Below are 22,448 nucleotides of genomic sequence, written 5' to 3'. Positions count from 1 at the left end.
CACACCTCTATTTGAAGGAAAGTGGTCCCAGCTGGCAGGTTCTCCTCAACAACGACAGTATATGTTGAATTGGTGAACACAGGGCTATTATCATCAATATCCAAAACCTTGATGGCCAGAGTAAGAGTTGAATGACGAGGATGTACTGCTCCATCAGTTGCCACAACAACAAGTTCATAGTAGTCCCGGACTTCTCTGTTAAGCTTCACGGCCGTGTAAATGCTTCCATTGGATGTGATGCGAAAAAGATTGTTGAAGTTACCCAAGCTGTAGTGCACTTGGCCATTTATTCCAGCATCAGGATCCACTGCCTAAACAAAATTAAAAACAGAGGAATTCACATAGTACTCTCTGTTATAATTTTTTAGAAGGGACAGTTAAAGACCTATGGCATATTTCTAACCAAATATTGTTTTTTCTTTAGAGAGAAAAGTAAAAAGATAATGATAATGTGGTACAAAAGTCTAGAACATTAAAAGAAATTTATAATAGTTTAATGCTACTCTTAATTCTAAATGAGCATAAAATTATTTTCTATCAGTAGCAATAACAATATTATACTATGACAGAAAGTTCACATTACATAAATACTGAATTTTCCTGTATTATCATTTATTTAATAGATTTTGAACTCTAAAATTTAAAAAAGTTTTAATTAAACATAATTGAGTAATAGCTTATGATTGTATATTTTTTAATTCAAGCTATATATTATATACCTATAATACATATAGAAGCACCATATATAGATAGATATAGATTACTGCATTTAATTTTCCTAATGTTCTTATAAATAAATATCATTGGTTCCATTCTACAAATGAGAAAACTGTGGCTTATAATTTGCTTAGAGTTATGGAAAATCCCATGGACGGAGGAGCCTGGTAGGCTGCAGACCATGGGGTCGTGAAGAGTCGGACACGACTGAGCGACTTCACTTTGACTTTTCACTTTCATGCATTGGAGGAGGAAATGGCAACCCACTCCAGTGTCCTTGCCTGGAGAATCCCATGGACAGAGGAGCCTGGTGGGCTGCCGTCTATGGGGTCGCACAGAGTCGGACACGACGGAAGCGACTTAGCAGCAGCAGCAGCATACAAGAAATAACAATCTGCCTCAATTCTTAGTATAATGCCTACATAAAATTACTTAATAAATATTTGAGGGATTAATTCATGTTAGAATAAATTAATGCAAGCAACTGAGGTTTAAAACTAAACATACTCCAAACCCCAAACAGAAGTGAAAGTTTAGTAACTGTAAAGCAACTGCAAAGGGCTCTTAAATATTAGAATACAACCTCTAAATGATAATAGAATTGTTGATGCAATAATAAGCCTTTTGCAATTGAAATTTTAAGTCATATTAAATAACTTTGCATTAAATAAAATAAGTAAATTTTGAGTGGCTATTCTTCAAAGGAGTGTTATGAGAATTAATATAATCTAAAACTCAATTAATTGAAATAGAAATTATGACATCTCATTATCAAACACTGTGCATTTTGTACTACATAGTTGTATCTCATTGTTCCTCACACAAATTGGAATAAATCTTAGAAACCATAAAATGTTACATAACTATGCACCAAATGGCTGGTAAGGAAAGGAAGGAAAACAAGAGACTTGGCTGCATTATGAGCGAGGGACACAAAAATCAATTAATATTCATAAAGCCTAGGATGGAATATGATGTATTTTGAACAGCTTATAAGCAGATGTACATCCACCTTTACAAACACTGGGGAAGCAAGTGGGGTGGGTTTGCTGAACACTTTTGCCTTGTTTGAAATGATAAAGCCCAGGATGTGAAAGTCAAATTTATAACTGTGCACCCTATGAATGCCAGACTTTCCAGCAGGATTTGTCCCTCTGATTCATCAAAACACAAATGTCCCTGGGAGGGTATTACTTCTGAAGTTTGAAGCCTGAGAAAAGATGAGGAACTGCAGGAATGTCTGAAGAGGACAAAAATACTGTAAAATAGTCAAAGAGCTTACATACACATATTTTCTTCTATTTTTATATCTTTCCTAGAATTTGTCTTACAAATTACTGATCAGTTAGTCAAGCTGGTCATCTTAGTGAATACAAATGAACAACAATATTGTCAACTCCCCCACAAAAGAACAACCCAACAAAAAATACTCTGTCTTAAATCAGTGCTTAATTAAATAGAAAAATAAAATCTGGTAACATCAGTAGGTCTTAGTTCATTAAATCAACAGTATTAAACATTTAAGTGACTTTTCTTCTGTGGGGGTTTTTATGTAATTTAAATGATTCTCACTCAAGGTGTGTTTTTGTCTATCCCAATATTTGGAAGATTTATTATGATAGAATGATTCAATTTGCTTAATGTGGCTGTGTATGTATATGTGTGGAGGGACAGGGGATATTAAGTACGTACTGTTACAGCTACTGAACTGATATCTCTGCTAGGACTTACACACCACAAGTTTGTTATTTTATAGCTCTATAAAACAGAAGTTCAACAAGTGTCTCATCTGGCTAAAATCAAGGTATGCATAGGGCTGTGTTCCTTTCTGGAGGTTATAGGCAAAGATCCATTTCTTTGCTCATTCCAGTTATTGACAGAATACAGTTCCTTGAGGTTGTAGGATTGAGATCCCCACTTCCTTTTTACTTGTCATGCAAGGACTATTCCCAATTTCCTAGACCGCCCACAAACCTTGGATCTTGGCTCATGGTACACTTTTTCCATCTTCGAAGCTAGCAACTGTGGGTTAAGTTCCCCTCACGCTTTCTGAATTTCTCCTTCTATTTTATCTCTCTGATCCACTCTGCTACCATCTTTGTTCACTGTTCAACAGTTTTGATGACTACAGTGGGCCCACCTGGATATCTAGGATAATCCTCCCATCTCAAGTTCCTAAACCTCATTACATCTGCAAAATTTCTTTTGCTATGTAAGGTGACATATTCACACATGGGATGTGTTGGGAATCATAATTCTGTCTGCTCTAGAATCAAAAATTTAACATGTCCTTAACTAAACACTTGCCCAAATCTTTTTCATCTCTAATTCCCTTATATCAGTAAATGATTCTTCCACTGACCCAATAGATTACATAAAAACAAAGAGGATATTCCAGAGATCTCCTCCTATGTTCTGTGCTTCATTTATTCAATAATTTCAGAAAAGCATATTTAATATGATGTATGAGTCTCAGCTTAAAGTTACAATGGTGTATTAAATAACAAGTCCAAGATATCATGGAATTTACAGAGAAAATTACTATTCTATTTGTAATATGCTGTTTACACCTTTATACAGTATCTCAATCCTAACTTCTTTGCTTCAAATTATCATCAACTGTGGCTTAGATTACTAGATTACTTGTTAATTATTTTCTTTTTCTGTTATTTCATTTCAGAGAGGTCTTCTATAAAAGATAAATGTCATTATTTCTCTTAATATCCTTTAATGATTTCAACTGTGTTCAGCAGCATTCAAACAGTTAACATCGTCAAGACGTCATCTACTGAATGCTACTTTCACTATGTTCTGGAATAATGCAAATCTCTCCAACCCCCAAACTTCTCTAAAGCTTATGCCTAGTGGGGACTTCTGCTATTATTTGCCAGGCTAATGCCTGCTCATCTTTCAAAAGTCAATTTAAACATCACTTTCTCAAAGCAGTCTTCTCTGAATCATGAAATATAAATGAGACCCTTCTGTTACACATGCCAATAGCTCCATATAACTGTACCTTATATCATATTTGATACTTTTAAATTATATATTTATTTCTAGGATACACATATGAATTGCATTTATTAACATATATAAATAAAGATATTACTGTTGTTGTTCATTGTTCAGTGAGTCATGTCCGACTCTTTGCAACCCCATGGACTGCAGCACACCAGGCTTCCCTGTCCTTCACTATCTCCCAGAGTTTGCTCAAAGTCATGTCCATTGAATCAATGATACTATCCAGCCATCTCTGTTGCTCCCTTCTCCTCCTGTCTTCAATCTTTCCCAGCATCACAGTCTTGTCCAATGAGTTGGCTCTTTGCATCAAGTGGACAAAGTATTGGAACTTCAGCTTCGGCATCAGTCCTTCCAATGAATATTCATGATTGACTTCCTTTAGGATTGACTGGTTTGATCTCCTTGCTATCCAAATGATTCTCAAGAGTTTTCTCCAACACCACAGTTCAAAAGCATCTATTCTTTGACTCTTAGTCTTCTTTATGGTCCAACTCTCACATCCACACATGACTACTGAAAAAACCATAGCTTTGACTATACAGACTTTTGTTGGAAAAGTGATTTCTCTAATTTTTAATACACTGTCTAGGTTTGTGATAGCTTTTCTTCCAAGGAGCAAGTGTTTTTGAATGTTGTAGCTGCAGCCACCAACTGCAGTGATTTTGGAGCCCAAGAAAAAGAAGTCTGTCACTGTTTCCATTTTTTCCCCATCTATTTGCCATGAAGTGACAGGACTAGATGCCATGATCTTTGGTTTTTGAATGTTGAGTTTTAAGTCAGCTTAATGAAGATGATATTATGCTACTTATTAATACATAGCTATATAATTCTTAAAATATATATTTAATCATTATGCATCTGTTGCTTGGTTCTATTTTGATTTATATCTCTTCCATTATCAACCTCTGTGCTTTTAATTAAGAATCCCAAACCAAAGACTGTAGAATTATCAAAATTTCATCTGGGACTCTGATTACCTTGGTAGAACTACTGAATCCAGGTCTAAACTGGAAAGAATCATTTTTAAAAATTACAAAGTAGTATTTTGCTATGACTTAAATGAGTATGATGATAAGTAAATGGCTTTGTATTTTTAATATTTTGTAGAATGACAAAGAGGGCCTATGTAGTTTAAGACAGAGAATGACCTTGATATATAGAACGATTGCTACATTGTAGAATTTTTTATTACTTTCAGTGTTTCCACTATACATATTTCTGATATCATTAACTTTGGTGTGTTCCCGCTAAGTATCAGATAATACCTATAAAACTACAAAATAAAAGATGTGAAATCGAATAGCAATTTTGAATCTCTTTTCCTACCATTACACATGTCAGAGATGAAATTCACAAATGTGGCACAGATCAATTACAATATGAATAAAATATATGATAGTTATTGCATAATTCTCTGTAATCTAGTTGCAAAGCCATTGGTCTGTTCCACTGAATAAGATATATAAAAATTTAAGTGAATTGTCATTGCCATAGATAATATAAGCCAATAACTAGTATCAGAATCATGCAAATGTGTACCTACATTGGTAACAAATGACTTGGAAAAGACCTCACATTTGATTATTCAACTCATGTTTGAAAACCACTGGGCTAGCGGATTGTTAAAGGAAATTTGCTTTAACAAGAGACTGAGATTAAAAAAAAAAAAAAAAGTTAATTTCAGAATGAACCACCTACAGTGCTTGCAACATGTTGGTATTTCCCAAGCCAGTGCATTAACCATATATTCCCTTGTGAATTTTCCAATGTTCAGAGAACTGTTGCATTGAAAGATCCTTTTTATTAAGGATTGTGGAATAGTAGCTTACTGTCTCCAGGCTTCAACTTGCCAAGAGGAAAGACATTTTAGTAAAAAAAATCGTCTTTTCTCTGCTCCCTTATTCACTCATGAGTGATGAATTTGATAGAAAGAATTGGGTAAACACACTGACTTCTTTTAACATAACATCTGATGTTTATAAGGATGTCATATGAGTTACTTGTTTTGCTCTTATGAGCTCTTTCCCTAAGAATAAGACCTACAATTTCAGTTCTGTCTGAGGCTGTGTAGTTAAATTTAATTGTGGGGGTAGCATTTACTAACCTATTTGTTTCTCATTACTAAACCTCTTCCCCCTCAATATGAGAATCCTATCTGCCAGAATTTCATGTCTCTCTCTGAATTATTTTGAACCTGGGAAAGGTGTAGGATGTTATCTATTGATACTTCCAAATCCCAGGAAATATCAACACCACAGTTTCCAAACAAATTTAATCATAGATTTTTTTCATTGTTATTTGTTTAGAAAAATACTTACTAACATCTTGAAGGACATATAGTTTATTAAATACTGTTGTAATTCACTGAGTAACACTGGGAATAAGGCCTCTTTTTAATAATCTGTCCATGATATTTTCACATAATATTTCCACTTTATACTGTTTGTTCCCCATGATCGATCACTTGAAAATAACCATCTTAAATTTATAGAACTAGAGGTTCCCACTTTCTACCATGTTGGGGTCCTTAATAGAGTCCACAATAAAACAATAAATGGCAAATAAAAGATAATAAAACAAATATGCTTTCAAGAGGTTCAAAGAGATATTTTTTTAATGGCTTAAATTGATACAGAAGGCCATGGATGGAGAAGAAAATATTGAATTTTTGTTATGCTTTGGTAAACTAACTCTAGGTGCTACATTTCATGGAATGTTAGCTTGATGCCAGGATTTTTCTAAGGGAAAAAGTGAGGAGAGATGGAGAGAGCAAGGGAGGTCTTTGTTGAAATAAATAAATTAGGGAAATTGGAATTAAAGAAAAATTTTTAAGTTTTCATTACTTCTGAACTTTTCATGTGCCATTAATATTTCAGTGAGGAAGGCAAAGTTCTCAAGAGGAGTAATGTATGCACCAGATTTAAAAATCCCAAGTAACAGAAATCTTTTCAATGTGTTGACTGAACTACAGAAAGAAGGCCAGACTCGTATGCATGAGTTAATTTCAACCTACATTTTCAGTCTTCTCTTACTATTTACTGTCCTGTATAAACTTTCTTCTAAAGTCTAATCAATTTTCTACATTTCCTTAAGACTCAGAATACACTTTTTGACATTTCCTTCAAGACTTGCCATGATGATTCTTTATTCACTTCTGAAATTCCAATCCTTAATCCAGTCTTCAAATTCCAACCCCAGTTCAATGTCTCCCATGAAAATGTCTAGTATTTAGAGATAGATCATTTTATACATCAGAATTCTAGGCTTGACAAATACTTCTTCACATTACTTATTATTTACACCTTTTCCCCACAACCGTAACTCCTTTGAGAAGAGAAGCACATCTCATAACTCTTCATTGAATTTTTCAAATTTGCAGAAATCCTTATCTTACAGTGGGATAATTTGTCGAGAGAAAATATCTAACACATATTCAATAAGGATACTAAAAATAAATATTAGATGAAGCATTTTTATTAATAGGACTTTATAATTTCATCAGCTTATATATAAAATGTTAATAATAACATTCAAAGTCAAGCACACATACACACACATTCTGACCCACATTTACAACTTAACTCACTGAAGGACTAGTTTCTATAAAAAGAAGTATATTTTATGCTCATGATATAGAAGACCAACAGTCAATAAGAAAATGCTCTAAAAAATTTAAAGTAACTGAGTAACACATCTAATAGAGGTAAAGGAACTTGAACACTTATAAAATGCAGAATTATTTGCTTCCTTTTCTGACTCCTAATTAATTGAGAAGCATAAATAAGGTCATGGAAGTTAAATAATATGGATGGCTAAGCTAAGTAGTTTCATTTATTTACTATTATAGATGAGTATGTAGATGTTAGAAAAGGTAACCAAACATAAAATTCCCTATTATCAGCAATATTGTCAAGAAGTCTGCATTGATGTTTAAATCTAACCAAGGAACTCAATGTGTGATGCTGTAATGAAACCATTCATCTTCCTAGAAATCAATTAAAAGTTAATTAAAATTGTTAACAAGAAATATCACACATCTCTCTTCATCTTGTACTACATCAAAGCAATAAACAGTAATAGCTGCAACTTTTTAATCATCTCTCCATGGTTAACACATTTTGTAATATACACCTTCCTATGGGACCTGATTTGCGGCTACTTATTTGTGCATGCATATTGCTGGGACATCAGCTGATTGTCTGTAGTCAAATAAAGATTTCACTGGACAAAACTGTGAACGTATGCTAGGAAAACTTTTGAATAGCCTTAATCACTGAAGTCAAAGTTGAGTCAGCCAGTTAACATTGCAGTCAGCCAAATAATTACTTAATAAGGACAACACATCATGCACAAGGGCTTTTATTGACTATACTATTTTATAGTACATCATTTTAAAAGGAAGCTGGAAAATATATTTCTTACACATTATATCTATGCCTTTTGCTGCCTAATTATATTTTAGAGAAGTCTATTATATATGCTTTCTCATCGACAAAGGTGGAAACCCATTACTGGGATACCTACACTGAGAATTACAAATTCTGTAGAGATGTAAAAGCATGCCTTTATGGATAGAATATACTGGGACAAGACCTTAAAGGAGAGCATGAAGCCTGCCCTCCTTCCATTGAAAACTCCCTGCGTAGATTACTTATGCATTTTCAATGATTCATTCTTATTTAAAATGTTTTATATTCATACCCATTTGGATTATTTAGATAAATGATTTCTGTTTATTTTCATAAAATTCAGGTCTATATAAAGAACTTTGAGGACAAACAGAAAATATAGCTATGAGAAAGGTGTGAACTGCCATGTAGCACCTTATCAGCCCAGTGCAAAACTGAGAGGGAGCTTCACTCTAGTTTTTGCTTGTCCTTCACAGCAATTTTTGAGTCTGTGCACTCCTCTCTCACTTTGAAGTGGGAGCCATAAAAGTTGTTGAGCAGGGAGGTCAGAAGAAGTTGGGCAGTGCATCCTTAATGACATTACTAATGGAAGTACATTTTTAAAATTATCTATCAACTTCAAAAAGACATAAAATGGTTGTTATCTTTATTTCTTTAAAGAAGCTGAGTTATTTCAAGGGATGTGATTATCAGTGTAAAAGGGGAAAAGCAATTTACTGACTCATGATACTGGCAAATATTCCCTCTTTCCATACCTTTTCATTATTGAACAATGGCAAATAGACTTACTGGCTATAAGGTAACAAGTGTACATGAGCTCAAATCACTAAAAATATAACGAGAGTAAATAGTTTTGTTTTTTTTTTTTTTAATACTGTAACTGTCACATATTTAATCCTTAGGAGTCTAGAAAACCCATATGTAAACTAGAGATTGCTTAAGGGCTTAAGCACTAGGTTAAAAGCCCAGCTCTTTCCCATACTAATTCTATGTCCTTGGGTGAGTCAGTCACTTTAAGCTTCCATACTTCATTTGTAAAAGTATGATGATAGTATTTACTTAACTACCTACTATGAGGATTGAACTAATTTAATAGCATGCTTAGATCATATTAAGTAATCAGTTAAAAATTAGGTATGTTTACTGAGATTTTCAACATCTAATTAGAAGCTATTAAAAAGCTCATTTTTTGTATAAAGTTCTTAAAATTAAAAAAATAGAATAAATTAGTCTAATTTTATTTGGTTTATATATACACTTCATTTTCCTTAAGATCACATTTAACCTGGCAGTAAGTCTATTGGGCTCTTTTGTGGCTCTACAGTAAAAAATCTGCCTACAGTGTGTAATGCAGGAGACTTGGGTTCGATCCCAGGGTTGGAAAGATCCCCTGTAGAAGGAAATGGCAACCTACTCCAGTATTTTTGCCTGGAGAATACCATGGACAGAGAAGCCTGGTTGGTTACAGTCCATAGGGTCACACAGAATCGGACACGATTGAAGTGATTAAGCTTCAACAGCAGGAGGAGCAGTGTGTCTATTAAGTTCCATTGCTTTGTTTTTGTCAAGATCTGAGAATTGGGGTGCCTGTACTAATTATAGAAATAATATGTAAAAAATCTTAAAACCTGTCCATGTTGTGTTTTTAGTGTAACAAATAAAAATATGAAGAAAGCTTGTATGATGAAATGATATACAACAAAAAGGAAAGAGCACTTTAGTTATTACAAGAAACAATAATGAAGATTTAAGACATTTGAGGTGTAAATTCAGGTAGTATTAGACATATAATAGAGAAATTTCTATGAAAAATTACACCTGATCTTTTTATGGATATTGTCACATTGAGGAATGTTTGCTACATCTGGACTGAGAAAAATACTGAATTTTTGAAAAATCAAAAATGTATAACATTTGAAAGCAGAAGAGAAGGTAACTTCCACTTGCGTTTTAAAGTACTTTCATCATGGGTTGGGAAACAAATGTATGTCAACAGGTGAGTGGTCAGGAACTGATCATAAGTTGTGAGGCTCTTAAAATCATTATAGTGAGAGCTGAAAGGGATCTAAGAATTATTTCACACTAAACATTTCTTAACTTGTCATAACTACTCAGACCATCCTTCCAAATCTGAAAGATAAATTCTACCGAGAGAATTCAGTAAACAGTATTTCCCCGCATAAAAGGTTTGACAGCTGCCCGTATTTTTCTCCAAAGCTATGTATTTTTTTAGTGATCTTAAATTCTTTCTATTCTACCAAGGAGCAAACCTCTACTAAACTGTCTTTCCTGGCTTGGACATTTTTCTAGGATGCCTTTCCTGGTTTCCCCAAATCAAGACATTGTCCTTCCACTAACACTCCTTGCCATTTTGTTTTCATTTAGTTCAACAATATAAGGTAGCTGCTTGCTCACCTGCTTCTCTTCTACACTATACTTCCTGCAAATTGAGGACACGAAAAATGCATTGCTCCCAGTTTAACTTCTAATGCCTTTTCTGTATTAAGGTTCCATGAATATTTGCTGAATAAATACTTCATGAGGACTGCTTCTTATGAAGCAGTATGTGCCTTAAATGAAAATTTTGTTGAATTCACTAATAATAGCCAAAACAATCATTTCTAGTTTACATAATAAATTACATTTTATTATAACATTGAAGGCTCTATGTGATCTTTTCCTAACCTATACTTATACACTAACCTCTCAGAACTAACTCTCTGACGTAAACTCTATGTTTTAATCAAAAGAGTTTATTTATTATGTCAGACAGCTCTTAAATAACTCCAAAATCTCAGCGGTTTGCTCTCACTGATGTTTATTTCTCATCCATGCAGTATCTACCATGGATTCCATGTAGCTCTTCTGTCTTTACTCAAGGAAGGAGTCTGAAGGAGCAGGCTTTATTGGAACATGTCACTCATGTGACTGGGCTTCCCAGGTTGCAGTGGTAAAGAATCTGCCTGCCAATGCAGGAGATGCAGGTTTGATCCCTGGGTTGGAAAGAGCCCCTGAAGAAGTAAATGGACACCCACTGCAGCATTCTTGCCTGGAAATTTCCATGGACAGAGGAGCCTGATGGGCTACAGACCATGGGGTTGCAAGAGTCAGACATGACTGAGCATGCACACACACATATGTACATCCATGTGACCAAGGGCGGGGGAAAGATAATAAAGCCACAGCTCTTAATGCTTCTGCTTCAATGTGGAACATATCACCTACAAATCTTACATCATCATTGGTGATGTCATAAGATGGGGAAGTAACATCCTTTTGGAGTGTGGGGCAGCAAAAACCTGGAAACGATAGTAGAGTCTAGTAGTCCAGTGGTTAGAAATCTACCTTTCAATGTAGGAGACGCAGGTTCAATGTGCTAAGAGCCCATGTGCTGTGGGGCAACTAGGCCCACGGGTTGCAACTAGAGAGCCCATGCACCACAAGTAGAGAGACCACATGCTCTAGAGTCTGTGCTCCACAAGAGAACCCTGTGTGCTGCCCCGTGTGCTCTAGTTTAAGAGAACTAGAGAAACTCCCTCAAGCCACTATAGAAAGCCCAGGAACCACAACAAAAAGATCCAGCAGAGCCAAAAAAAAAACCAGTCTACCTGCCTTGTTGTCCTTCAAACACACAATGCTCCCTCTTACTTTCACTTCTAGGCATTTGTTTTTAAATCCTATTTAATTCTTCAAAACATACCTCCAGTTTCACTCAGCTTCTTTCTGGGAACCTCTTCTTTCCATCCAGCCTTCTGATCCCTTTTGCACTCAGCACAAACTACTTTCTATACCTCTATGTTGTGCAATTAAATATTAGGCCTAAAAGTCATGTTCATCCATTTTTACATAATAAGAGGCATTAATAGGGAAAAAAAAACCTGTGAAATATTTGGTAACAGAAATTGTGACAATGTATGAGAAGTGGGTGGAGAAGGCAATGGCACCCCACTCCAGTACTCTTGCCTGGAAAATCCCATGGACGGAGGAGCCTGGTGGGCTGCAGTCCATGGGGTCACTAAGAGTCGGACACGACTGAGCATCTTCATGTTCACTTTTCACTTTCATGCATTGGGGAAGGAAATGGCAACCCACTCCAGTGTTCTTGCCTGGAGAATCCCAGGGACGGGGGAGCCTGGTGGGCTGCCGTCTCTGGGGTCGCACAGAGTCGGACACGACTGAAGTGACTTAGCAGCAGCAGCAACATGAGAAGTGGGAAGTTGGTGCAAGGATAGGAATAAGGAAGGGAAGCAAAAGCTCTAGACAGCAAGTACATGCAAATAACATGCCTTCCTTGATTTCGGTTATACTTAATGAAATAAATTAAGTGTCAAATTAAGCAAACCAGTTTAAGCTGTTACAACATAGTCTAAAGTTCTCTTAATGTTTGAATGTAAATTAACTCCAAGTGGTTTACTAAGTATTAGGAAAAAGCCATGTAGCCCTGTACTACAAGTTTTTACATGCGCATTCATCATATATATATATATATAATTCATATTTATCTATTTTACGTGTATGTTCTATCAAATATTATTATATATACCCCAATATATATCCCTTATTATACTAGAAGATATATATATATCTTTGCATATATTATTTATATATAATAAGTATATTATTTATTTTATATATTATATATATATATATTATATATCCCCTATTATACTAGAAGGAAAATTTGGGATGACTCATTCAGTGATTTTTATATTTTCCTAGCCTACTTATTTGGAGAAGGCAACGGCACCCCACGGACACGACTGAAGTGACTTAGCAGTAGCAGTAGCGGTAGCAGCCTACTTATTTGCAATTGATAAATTTGTACTGTGGGTTTGGTGTTTGGTTCAGTTCAGTTAAGTCGCTCAGTCGTGTCTGACTCTTTGTGACCCCATGAATCGCAGCACGCCAGGCCTCCCTGTCCATCACCAACTCCCAGAGTTCACTCAGACTCATGTCCATCGAGTCAGGGATGCCATCCAGCCATCTCATCCTCTGTCGTCCCCTTCTCCTCCTGCCCCCAATCCCTCCCAGCATCAGAGTCTTTTCCAGTGAGTCAACTCTTCGCATGAGGTGGCCAAAGTACTGGAGTTTCAGCTTTAGCATCATTCCTTCCAAAGAACACCCAGGACTGATCTCTAGAATGGACTGGTTGGATCTCCTTGCAGTCCAATGTAACATCATTTCATTGATGGTGCAAGGTCACATAAAATTAAAATTGCATTTTGTGTTTCCTCAGCTCCTCTTACTTTACTTCTCCAACATCTTCAGTCCCATATCTTTTCTATGGACAAACATGTTCTAAACCCTAAATCTAAGTGTATTCTGCCAAACTAACTATGCTGTCTGTTCCCTGCTTTTTCTAGCTTGAAGTCCTCCCCTTACTTCACAAACTGGTTATTCTTCAGCCCACCTGTCACTACACTCAGAAACATCTAAGTTAAAAGTCTTATCACTATGCTCCTATAGTGCACTGCTCCTTTACTGAAGGTGTTATTATGTTTTTTACGGCCCTCATGAAATTAAGAGTTTTTTCAGAGCAGGCTAGCTTGTTCATATCTGAGCCATGCAGGTTCTTTGTGTTGACAGACAGCAGATACACGTTTTCTGCAAGTATTTCATCTGAAGCTATTTCCATGATGCCGCCGTTAACATATCATTCCTTCCCCAAGCACTCAATCACATGAACAAAATAAACTTTCATGTAGTATGCATACTCTTTTTTTAAAAAAGGAAAACACAAGCATTCCTTTTGATATGTGAATTGAGTAATCACATCAATAATTGTTTATTCCAGAATTTTGTCCTTATGCTTTTGTTTTACTGCTTTCTTTTACTTCAAGTCAGCTAGAATCCTATAAGAAAATTTGTTTTCAGTTCAGTTTAACAGTGTTCTAGTATACCTTCCATTTTTCGTGGAATTAAATAGTTTTATTTTCTAATACTCTGTTCCATTGTTGCTTAAACTTTTTTCACTATAACCCACTTAAAGAGGGCTTTTAGATATTTTTTTTCTTCCTAGTTGTACCCCAATGAAATTTTATTACCACAGATTTATTATATATGTTTATGTATATGTTTATCTGTGTTTTATATATAAATAATATATTTTTGCCTCTCAAAAACTGATTTTTTTCCATTTGGGGGGTAATATGTCCCAGTTAATAATGAATAGTCAAAAGAAAGTCTTCTCTAACTTCCCAATATAGCATAAATAAACACTGTAGTGTAAACATTATTCCTCAACACTCATTATAATGGCATCCCTTTCTAAAACATTTGTCCAAACTCTCATGCAGGATAACTCTTTCAGGGCATCTCTAGAGCAGTAGTCAACTGTCATCAGTTTTTAAGTATGAAGTAAGAGAAAACTATTATTGTCATAGATTGCATTTTATATAGTCTGCTTGACTCAGGCATTTCTCATATAGCTGTGCTCACCTTGTCTGTCAAGTTCTGACACTATTATTTTCTTTTTTGTAAATTTTAAACAGTTTCCTCTATGCTTATTAAAGATGTGATACTTGCTTATCAGATCATCCTCCCTGCTAATCCCAAATTTTAATTTTATTTTTACACAATATTCTTTTATATTAAACAGAAGCATTCACCTATATTTCTCTAAAGAGCTAAGAATAATCTATGCCCTAAGTATTGTCCTTCTATCTCTCATAGAACATTTCCTGTTATAGGTCTCACAAATTATTTGCTTGTGTCAATGGCAGAAGAAAATTGTAACTGAAAAGTGGGAAAAAAATGTGACAGCCAGTTGAATTTTCTGTGAAATTCTCCATTATTGTATTTTATGGAGAATATTCAAATATTAGATTATCAGATACATATCTAAGACAAAAGAAATGAACAAGGCCTTTGGCCAATATGACATCCATTTAATAAGAGAAAGTGTTAGTCTCACAGTCATGTCTGACTCTTTGGGATCCCATGGCCTCTAGCCTGCTAGACTCCTCTGTTCATGGAATTATCCAGGCAAGAATACTGGAGTGGGTTGCCATTTCCTTCTCCAAAATAAGAGAAAATTATCTCCTAGAGCTCAAATACTGTGAATAATACTTTGGGTTTGATATAAGCACATACTGCTTCCCAAATGACAACCATAAAATTAAAAGGGCTTTCTCCATTTTAAACATATTATTGCAATCTTATCATAGTCACCGACCTTGATAAAGTCACTGAGGTAGAGAAAGATACAGATTTTGAACTTTTGGTTTTATCCTATCAGCCCTTATCCCTTGAGGTGAGCTTAAAATGTAACAGTTTTTAGTTACATTCCATTGCCCCAATCTGAGATGTCATCAAATTGGTTGACCTGGAAATACATGTTTTATATTCATTCCTGTGCCAACAATGCACTGAAGTAACAGAAGATTACATTTACTGTTCTGTCTAACATATTCCTTTAAATTAGTGAAATAAAATTAACTGGAAGAAGTAACTTATCATTCCATTTTTACTCCCGAGGTCTGATTCATGGGCCTGGGAAAAGAACTGAGATGTCAAAAATGTAGAATTTTCTTTCAAATCAGAAATTTTGGATTTATATTCTGCTTGCTCTTCCTTTTTTTAGTTGATTTCCTTCGAATTCACTCTCAGAGTACATCCCTACGTGTGTCACTGACTGTGTAAACAGGTGGTCACTATTTTAGGATGATCATCACAAGGCAGGCATTCTGCAAGGTGCTTTTGTTTGTTTCCTTAAATTCTGGTGCAAAATGGCACTGCTGTTCACCTTAACGTTAGAAATATGCATAGATTTTTTTTTAAGTTACAGATTTATAAAAGATCCAGATATTTTATCAACATTTTTTAAGTTTTTCTGATTAAGTGAGACAAAATAAGCCCAATGGGAAATAAAAAATATATATATAGTGGGGAAAAAACTTCTCTTCAGTTCAGTTCAGTTGCTCAGTTGTGTCCGACTCTTTGTGACCCCATGGTCTGAAGCACTCCAGGCTTCCCTGTCCATCACCAGCTCCCGGAGCTTACTCAAAACTTGTTTTGGATATACATTTTTTAATTGTTAGCACATCCTCAAAAATGAAATTTTCTTATTGCCCAGTCTAGCATAAAATTTCCTTTAATACAATGGCATTTATTCTATTAAATTCTTTTGATGGTTAGAAGTGGTCTAGTCAATAAAAGAAGTGGAGTCTGATATTAAAAAACAGATATAAATCAGGAGTTAAAATGAAGCATATTATTCTGAGAAATCGAAACCCTATATCTACCAAGAATCTTTGCAGATAATAAAGAAGAAAGTTATTGACTTTTTTCAAACTTAAAATCTAAAGACTTGGAGACTGAAACTACCCTCCAACATGACAGGTGCGAACACTTTGATTTGGTTTGCCCAGAGGAAGCATTATTCTTGCTACATTCATAAAGACTGATTGATTTTGACAAAATCTGTCTGTGCAGACTTGGATAAGTATGATACCGAAGAGTCGTAAAACCATTAGAGAAGACTGTAGGCTCAGAAGAACTCTCTATAAAAATGTTGAGGTAGAAGGAATATGACAGTGAAAAAGAGACTATATTTTCTGTATATCCACATCATGAGTTATGATACCTATGGGGAATATTTCCAGGCCTGGGTTTCAGAATCCCAATGAACTAATCCTTCTGAGATATCATAAACTGAATAGGGAGAAAACAAGCCAAAGAAATATTGCCTGCCTTTATTTATTTATTTTGTAGACTAAATCTAGATTAAAAATTACCAAAAAAAGCCTCCTATCTTTGATTCTTTCATGGCTTGAGGGAAAACATTGTGCTATATAAGGGTTTTGCTTGCAAACTGGCCTCCCTGTGAAGGAGACAGTGGGACAGGAATCAGATCAGATCCATGCATGTGAAAAGCAGAGACAGAAGCAGGATTGTATTAAGAGAAAAATCTAACTGTACAGGATCAACAACAGTTTTGGCCAATTCCAGAAGGAGCTCTGGAATTGGCGCTGCATGTTTGAGTTATTCCAGATTGGGTCAAAATGAGAAGGTCTTTGCACTTGGCCATCAGTCAGTGGGCTACAGTGAGAAAGGTGTGACCCTTCTCTGTGCAAACTGAAATATTCTGGGAAGTGTCTGGCAGCTGAAGGACATCTTCTTACATCACTTTCAGAAGTCAGAATGTCTTTTCTTGAAGGGGAACCTGAGTAGTGCATCTCAGTCTCCAACACAAGCCAATATCTGTACTGTCTTCATTAGATTAAAAACTCCTTGTTTAACAGAATATAATAAAGCATATGTGTGTGTTAGTCACTCAATCATGTCTGACTCTTTGCGACCCCATGATGTGTAGCCTGCCAGGCTCCTCTGTCCTTAGAATTCTCCAGGCAAGAGTACTGGAGTGGGTAGCCAGTCCCTTCTGCAGGGTATCTTCCCAGCCCAGGGACTGAACCAATTGCAGGCAGATTGTTTACCATCTGAGCCACCAATTGTTCATTGCCTTCAAATAAAATAATCAGTTCCAGAGCTATGATTGTCCTGATCCAAGCTAATAATGATCTATTTCTATCTTTATACTCAGAGATGCGGTTCATATTTTCATTTTTATGTTTAATTCTCCTTAAGAGAATTCTCCTGGATATGGTTAGCTTTACATTTTTTCTATCTTTTAGTTCTTACAAAAATCCAACAAGATAGTTACTATTGTCCTTATTTTATAGGTGAGAATACTGCAAAAAAGCTAAGAAACTTTTTCAGGTTCTTATACTTGGCATATGAGAGAATATGGATTTGAGTTTAGGACATTAATATACTGTCTGCTTGTGATCTTTGTTCAAGGAAGGAGGCTGTTATAATTGGTGCAGCATCATAAATTATTTTAATCGTATGATAGATTGGAGTCCAGAGATAAGCAGTAAGATGACTTGGAAACATTTTAGAATTCACTCTGAAACAGTTTACTTATTTGTATTATGGAAATTAAGAGCCATATCACAGAAACCCATGCCTTTAAGATTATTATTACATAGTACATCTGAATTTAAATACATCCAATGAGAGAATAAAAAGCTAGGTTATAGAAAATTGTCAGTGGTTCCCCTCATGTTATTCCTTTCTCTGCCTCAATCTAATCTGGAGTGGTACCAGAGGGGGGAAAAATTCCATAAAGGCAATGAAATTTGCATGAAACCCTGGGAAATACAATATTCAATGTACCCATAGCTATGAATTTCACTATTTTGAGACATGGAGGTAATCATTTCAAAATAAATCTATAAACCTCCCAACATCTATCCCTGTATTTTCCATTCTCCTGGTACTAAAACTGAGGAGAATTTCCATCAAAATATTCAACACCCTCCTACATTCTCAGGGGCTATGCTCTTGGGACTGTGTTGCTTCTTTTTTCAGCATCTTCCACATTCTTCTTATTGAGCCTATTTCCATTAGTCTCTCTTTTATCACCCGCCCCCCCCCAAAAAAAAAAAGTGAATGAAGAAGTAAAAAATAATCACGTCCTACTATATCTGTTCTCTTGCTACAATTCCTTCACATCCCAATCTTCTAGGGGAAAAAAGGTCAATACACATTATCTCCATTGCTATCCTCATTTCTTACTGAGTTATTTAGTTAGCTAGCTATTCAGTTAAGCCAAGCTAATTTTTTTTTCCATTTTAGATTTTGCATTTTCTTTTGCTTAGTCTTCCACAGTAGTTTACTTATCCTCCAGTTCCCAGTTTACATAGCTTTCCCTCACAGGAAACTTTCCAGAGCCTCCCCGTACATAGGAAGATACACTCAGAGTACTCACTCTCTCCTCTCACAATGTGCATGACAATTCTTTACTTTCTTATCTAATGGTGTGTTTATGGACTTAATGGCTGGCACTTCACTGTGCTGTGAGATTCATGACAATGAGGACCTGTCTGTTTCTTCCAGATCTGTGAGTCCAGTGCTCTGTACATAATAGACACTTTATAAATATTCTTTCAAGGATTGGATTTAATGAAAGATAAAAGCAATCATAGCCATTCAACTAAATTTGGAAGTATATCAAGGCAACATATAATTAAGTAGAAAAACATATTGATAGATTTTCCTCCTTTTAAATGTGAAAGAGAATCTAACTCTTCAAGAAGAGACAGAAGTTATTATTTACTTTACCATCAGAAGCATTTGTAAATGTTGTCTTTGTGTTACTTGAGAAACAGTATTCTGATCATAACATTCTTACAAGCTTTAAATTTTTATCTTAGTATAGTACAGTTGAAAGAATACTAAATTTGTGGGACTTCTCTAGTAGTCCAGTAGCTAAGACTTCCTTCTAACACAGGGGACACAGGTTCTCTTCCTGGTCAAGAAGCGAAGACTCCACATGCTTCAGGGCCAAAACCCCAAAACATAAAACAGAAAAAATATTGTAACAAATTCAATAAAGACTTTACAATGGTCCATATCAAATTCTTAAAAAAAAAAAAAGAATATTAAACTTTTAGTCTAAAAAATTCCCTTTTGTATTCTGTTATTTTATTCATTAGCTATGTTTTATTCATTAGCTATGTTATATTCATCAGCTATGTACTTATTTGCTTCTATCTGAGATGCTATGCCAGTGAAGTGGGAAAGTAATTTAGGCTAAAGTACTCTATAAACACTTAAACACTTCTACAAATCATTGTTGGCAATTAAATTGCAAATTTAGAAACAGCAACCCTTAACCTAATTGATGGGGACTGAAAGTTGCTACCTGCTCTTTGTTTTTAAAATCAGAACTGTTGCTTTAATTATTCACCTAACCAGCATGTACTAAAATATGTAATATTCTCCAGGTGCTATGCTTGGTTCTAGATACACCCAAGCATTAGATATGTTCCCTAATACCAGTTTATTAATTGCTCTTAAAAATGACACAAATAAAAAAATAAAATACAATTTAAACAATGAATTTAAAATTTAAAAAATAAAATTAAAAAAACAAATTGTCAAGTCTTTGCTATATTCAGTTAGTAAATGAATAAAATTGGAATAAAATTGGATGTTGAGTGCAGTTGCTAACAAAGTACTTCATGTCACTTAGATATAATCATTTATATGCATGTATATATACATAGAAACTGATAGTTGTTTAGTACTTTTTAGTTTTAATGCTGCTTTTATGTACGTTATCTCTTTTTATCATCACAACAAAACTGTAAATAAGTTATTATAACAGAATTCCCTGGCTGTCCAGTGGTTAGGATGCTGTGGTTCTACTGTAGGGGGCACAGGATTGATCTCTGGTTGGGGAACAAGGATCCCTCAAGCTAAGTGACATGACCAAAAAAAAAAAAAGTTATCATCACTTTCATTTTACTGAGGAGAGAACTGATATTATATAAGCTTAAACATATTGACCAACTTGTACAGCTAGTAAGTAGCAGAATTAATATTCCAACCCAGATTTCCACTACAAATCTTTTGCTTTTCCTACTATGTCAACTTTCCTCCCCCTCATTTTCTCTTTGTTCTCTCTATTCATTGCATTAATATATGCAAATCTACATGATAATTAATGCATTAAGAAATGTACATTACCGCATACTATATTTATACATGCCTCAAATCTTACGTTTCATGTCAATCTACTTGCACTATCTAAATTTAACTTCATTAAAAAGTGATATAATCATCAAAATAATTATAAACTTTGTTCATTTATAAAATAATGAGCATTGTGTGTGTTTTGTGCTTAGTTGTATCCGATTCTCTACAGCCCAATGGACTGTAGCCACCAAGCTCCTCTGTCCATGGAATTTTCCAGTCAAGAATACTGAAGCAGGTTGCTATTTCCTACTCCAGTGGATCTTCCCAACCCAGAGATCAAACCCATGTCTCTTCATCTCCTGCATTGGAAGGAGGATTTTTTACCACTAGTTCCAAATATCAAATATAAAGTAAAATTAATAGTCATCTCTCTTCAAAAGAATATGATTGCATCTAAAACAAAACAAAGTAATCTTATCTTTTTTGTCATAATTGGTTTTCTGTATATAGCACACAAAGCATGGTCTATCAGGCTGTACCGCAGGGTTAAGAGAGATAATGGAAAAATATACCATTAGCCAAGCAGTCACATTTCAAATCTGGATTTTGAATTCTATATAAAATTGTTAACGATCCACACACAGCATGTAGGTTTGTCCAGTTATAATGGCAGACTTCATAAATGCTGAGTGTCAACATATGAAGATTTGAATGCAAGTCCTGAAACTTAAGCAGGGTTCTGTTGTTGCAGGTTAATTTTTAACTAGGCCTTCTGGGATTTCATACAAATTGAAACAGGCAGGAAATCTATTTAAAGAAGGCTTGAAGCAAAAGCTTACACTTAATACTAAACTATGCTTGAGTATATAGAGAGGAGAAATAAACAATAAAGGGATAAATACACAAGAAATCCTTTTTTTCCTTTAAGGAAATCATGTTGGAACCAAAGAATATTTTCTCAGTGGAGCATTCTTCAAAAACATGACTGTGTAGACACAGAACCAATGTTACTTTTATCAAATAAAACCGAATGAACATAGATAAATAAAAATGTATATTTACATAATCATTTAAATGCTGAAAGCTAAATTACTCCCCACTTTTTGATTCCATAACACCTTGTACATGCCTGTGTCAGCACTTTTCATATTGCATTCTATATAATCATTTGCATTTACACCTCTGCTCTCTAACGTACATTCTAAAAGAGGCAATGTGTTTTGTCTGCATTAATGCTTTAGTGTAGAATTGTGGTTTCTTCTCAATATATGGTAACTGAATTATTTTGAATCATGTAATTTTTCTTACTCTTGTATTAGAAAAATATAGCAATGAATAAAAATATAAAATACTTATTTTAAGTTTGGTTTGAAATCAGTCATATATGTTTTCATGCATTTATTTATTCATCTATCAGTCAGTCAGTTCAGTCACTCAGTCGTGTCCAACTCTTTGCAACTCCATGAATCATAGTACGCAAGGCCTCCCTGTCCATGACCAACTCCTGGAGTTCACTCAAACTCATGTCCATTGAGTCGGTGATGCCATCCAGCCATCTCATGCTCTGTCATCCCCTTTTCCTCCAGCTCCCAATCCCTCCCAGCATCAGGGTCTTTTCCAATAAGTCAACTCTTCGCATGAGGTGGCCAAAGTACTGGAGTTTCAGCTTTAGCATCAGTCCTTCCAATGAACACCCAGGACTGATCTCCTTTGGGATGGACTGGTTGGATCTCCTTGCAGTCCAAGGGACTCTCAAGAGACTTCTCCAACACCACAGTTCAAAAGCATCAATTCTTTGGCACTCAGCTTTCTTCACAG

General features: G+C 35.0%; 1 protein-coding gene across 3 annotated transcripts in view; it reads right to left on the bottom strand.

Annotated features, from left to right (window-relative positions):
- The window catches only part of PCDH15 (protocadherin-related 15), a 1,053,047-nt gene that overhangs the window by 244,584 nt on the left and 786,015 nt on the right, over positions 1-22,448 (bottom strand). For all 3 annotated transcript variants that reach the window (XM_010856569.1, XM_010856570.1, XM_010856571.1), the window contains exon 19: positions 6-311. In XM_010856569.1, the coding sequence (XP_010854871.1) occupies positions 6-311 (306 nt within the window). The remainder of the gene's footprint in view (positions 1-5; positions 312-22,448) is intronic.

The sequence above is a fragment of the Bison bison genome, unplaced genomic scaffold (genome assembly GCF_000754665.1).
Source record: "Bison bison bison isolate TAMUID 2011002044 unplaced genomic scaffold, Bison_UMD1.0 scf7180017864372, whole genome shotgun sequence".
NCBI classification, from domain to species: Eukaryota; Metazoa; Chordata; class Mammalia; order Artiodactyla; family Bovidae; genus Bison; species Bison bison.
The sequence above is the reverse complement of the archived record's forward strand: the minus strand, read 5'-3'. Positions and strand labels throughout refer to the sequence as shown.